The following is a 3,511-nucleotide window of genomic DNA, read 5'->3' on the forward strand; positions in this document are numbered from 1 at the left end:
CGACATATATAAAATATAAAATTTTATAGATAAATTATAATCATATCTTGGTATTTTATTGTTATATTAAAGTACAAATAACTTTTTTATTAGTTTTAATATTTTAATTATATAAAGAATTTTAGATATTTTTTTAATAATTAACAACACATTATTTTTAAACTCAGTTCATCAAAAATATTTTAAAAAATAAAGTTGGATACGCTTTTATATAATCGTATAATTGGATGTGTTGAAGCATATTCAAATGAGTATTTTTATAATTTTTTTAAAGACAATATTAAATACAAAATTAAACGAATGTCGTATTTAAAATGTATCTGACACGCTTGAACATATCCATTCAACGAAATGTCCGTATTTAATAAATTAGGGCAAATTACCTTATTCTCCCCTCTTATATATGCATGAGAGCGAAACCTAATTAGCCATTGAATTCTCAAATAGCTCCCTTTACTCAAACCATGCCTCAAGCCAATAACATAATGCCTAAATACTTGCAAGAGTGTGAAGTGTCCCAAGAATGCAAGGATTTGATAGCAACCTTGCCAATGGAGAAAGGTTGGCTTGCAAGCCACTTACATCAATACCAAGGGTTTTGGCATATCACTAGGCAATTGCAAGGAGTATTGTCTTGCCAAAAACACTTCAATGCTCTTAACTCAGATATTCTCATTGTTACAACTCCAAAATCAGGTACCACTTGGCTTAAGGCATTGACATTTGCATTGCTTAACCGCCACAAATACCCTAAAATGTTCCAAAACCACCCTTTGCTCACTAAAAACCCTCATTTTCTTGTACCCTTTTTAGAGCTTGATTTATACAATGATAAGGATTTAGTACCTGATCTAAATTCAATCCCTTCACCAAGGCTTTTCTCCACACATATTCCTTATGTTTCGTTGCCGAAATCAGTAATCGATTCAGATTGTAAAATAGTATATCTTTGTAGAGATCCTAAAGACACATTTATCTCGTTGTGGCATTTCACGAACGAACTTAAAATGGAAGGTACATGTGCCAATTCACTTGAAGATTCATTGGAGAAGTTTTGTAATGGGGTGAGCCTATGTGGACCCTTTTGGGATCATGTTTTAGGGTATTGGAAGGAAAGCTTGGAACAACCAAAGAAGATAATGTTGATGAGATATGAAGAGATGAAGAAGAACCCTAGCTTTGTGTTGAAAGAGCTTGCTAGGTTTGTTGGGTGCCCCTTTTCAAAAGAAGAGGAAGATGAAGGTGTCATTGATGATATTTTGAAGCTATGTAGTTTCAAGAACTTGAGCAACTTGGAGGTGAATAAGAAAGGAAAGTTGTCAAGTGGTGAAGAACATAGGGCTTTCTTCCGATGTGGCAAAGTTGGAGATTTCGAAAATTATCTCACTATTGAGATGATTGAACAACTTGATATTATTACCGAAAAGAAGCTAGGACATTATGGATTTAGATTCTAGATATAATATTAAGTGATTTTAATTGTATATTTAATTTCGTTGTCCGGTCCATTTGGAAAAGTGAGGTGTGATCTTAATTTATTTATTTGAATTAAAATGCAATTCATGAAATGATGAAGTGAATTATATATATAAATATATATTATTGTTTTCGATAACTTTGACTGTCGATTCGACTGAATTAATTGAAAATAATTAACCACCACACTAATTTTATTTAGTATAAAAATCGGTTTTCAGCAATTCCATCAAAACTAAAAAAATTAAATCGATTAAAATAGAATAAAATAAATAATGTGAGATATATATACCGAGATTAACAGAAATAAATAATGAAAATGTGCTGGAAAAAAATGTTATATATAATTCCTTTATATTTTATGGGAAGAAATGAAATGGAAAATCAAGTATGACAAACTCTTAGCTTCCGATTCATTAGAATGTGTGTGTTTATTTATAGGTACAGAGGATACTGAAATAAAGATAAAGATATATTAAATTATAGTCGACAGATCAGACATAAATAAAAATATTATGTAGTTCATATAATAATTTAAACAAACTCAAAAGAAATTTTTGTTTGAGGAGATAGGTTAGAAATATAACAATTCATATGTCTCTTTTTATCATCTAAAAGTTATATATGAAAGAGATAAAAATTTACATACAGTTATCTTTATATGAAGTTGATAGTTGAGATAATTTATTGATAAATTTAGTTAAATTATTATTTAACGATTTTTAATTATCAACTTTAATTTATACAAAAACAATTGCATATGAATTTTCACATTTAGAAAGAGTGACATCATGACAACCTCAACCAATCATAGTTAAAGAAGAGAAAATATCAAAATTTATTCATCTTTTCTCTATTGTAGACAATAATTCAGTTGATATGATAAATTGATTCAAAAAATTTTAAATTTTATTTCGTACTTAATTAGGCAATAATTGAATTGTTAACACTAAAACTTGTTATAACAATAAATTTATAAAATGCAACAAAACAAAAAATATGTTGATGAAATAAAGACTAATTTTTTTATATTAATTAAATATATATGTAATACATTGTTATTGGAAGATTGAGTGTTTTTCTTTGATATGATATTTTTTTTTAATTGATATTATTCAAATCGGATGGTCCGACTTGTTTAAAGAAAAAAATAAACTACAAATCTAATTTTTTAATTTTTTTTTTTTTTGAAAATAAAAATCGGATGGTCCGATTTTAACATTAAATTTTTTTTTTATTTTCTAAACCACAAATCGGACCGTTTGATTTGTGATTGTTTATTTAAAAAAATAAAACAGTACAAAAAAATTGAAGACACCGATTTGTGTAACCCATAACAACATAAAACACTTCTCTCCTCACACCATCCTGTAATACACATCTCTCTCACATGAAAAAGAATAAACGTGAAATAAAAATTACATCATCGCTGAAGTTCAGTGCATGAGAGTAATTGTTCACTGTACACTCGCATGTGAATCTCAATTATTATATTGCAACAGAATTGACATAAATGGCATGACCTAGCTAGGTTGGATCGGATATTATTGGTAACTACTTGATTTGTTAATAATAAATGAATGAAAAAGACTTGACATGAAAAAGTTCTCAAGAGAATCAGGGTTGTTATGAAGCACACATAATTTGAGTACGATGTGTTGCCAAAAATAGGGTTTCCAAACAGCAACAAGAAAAAGTGCAGCAAAAACCAACCATGTAATGTGAATGATTTCACCTTTAATTTGTCTTCTTAGGGATATCAAATGGACCATGCAAATCTGTTTAAGGTTTTTGACGAGTTTAGGATCTCACAATAACTGAATAATGAAGATTCACGTACAGTTATTTTCATGTAAAGTTAATAGTCGAAAACCGTTACATGAGAATTTAATCAAATCTGTCAAATTCTCTAACGGTTTTCGACTATCAATTTCACATTATGACAATTGCAGGTAAATTTTTATCTAATCGAATCTGTTTTTTTTTTTTTCATGAAAATTCATTTTTATAATTGTTTTGTTTATAGTTAATTTGC

General features: G+C 28.3%; 1 protein-coding gene across 1 annotated transcript; it reads left to right on the forward strand.

The window, feature by feature from the left end:
- Positions 445–1,573, forward strand: LOC107643918 (cytosolic sulfotransferase 12-like). Its single transcript, XM_016347673.2, has one exon. It carries the CDS (start codon positions 465–467, stop codon positions 1,455–1,457), a length of 993 nt encoding a protein of 330 aa, XP_016203159.1. The 5' UTR covers positions 445–464; the 3' UTR covers positions 1,458–1,573.

Source organism: Arachis ipaensis, chromosome B01 (assembly GCF_000816755.2).
Source record: "Arachis ipaensis cultivar K30076 chromosome B01, Araip1.1, whole genome shotgun sequence".
In the NCBI taxonomy this organism is placed as follows: domain Eukaryota; kingdom Viridiplantae; phylum Streptophyta; class Magnoliopsida; order Fabales; family Fabaceae; genus Arachis; species Arachis ipaensis.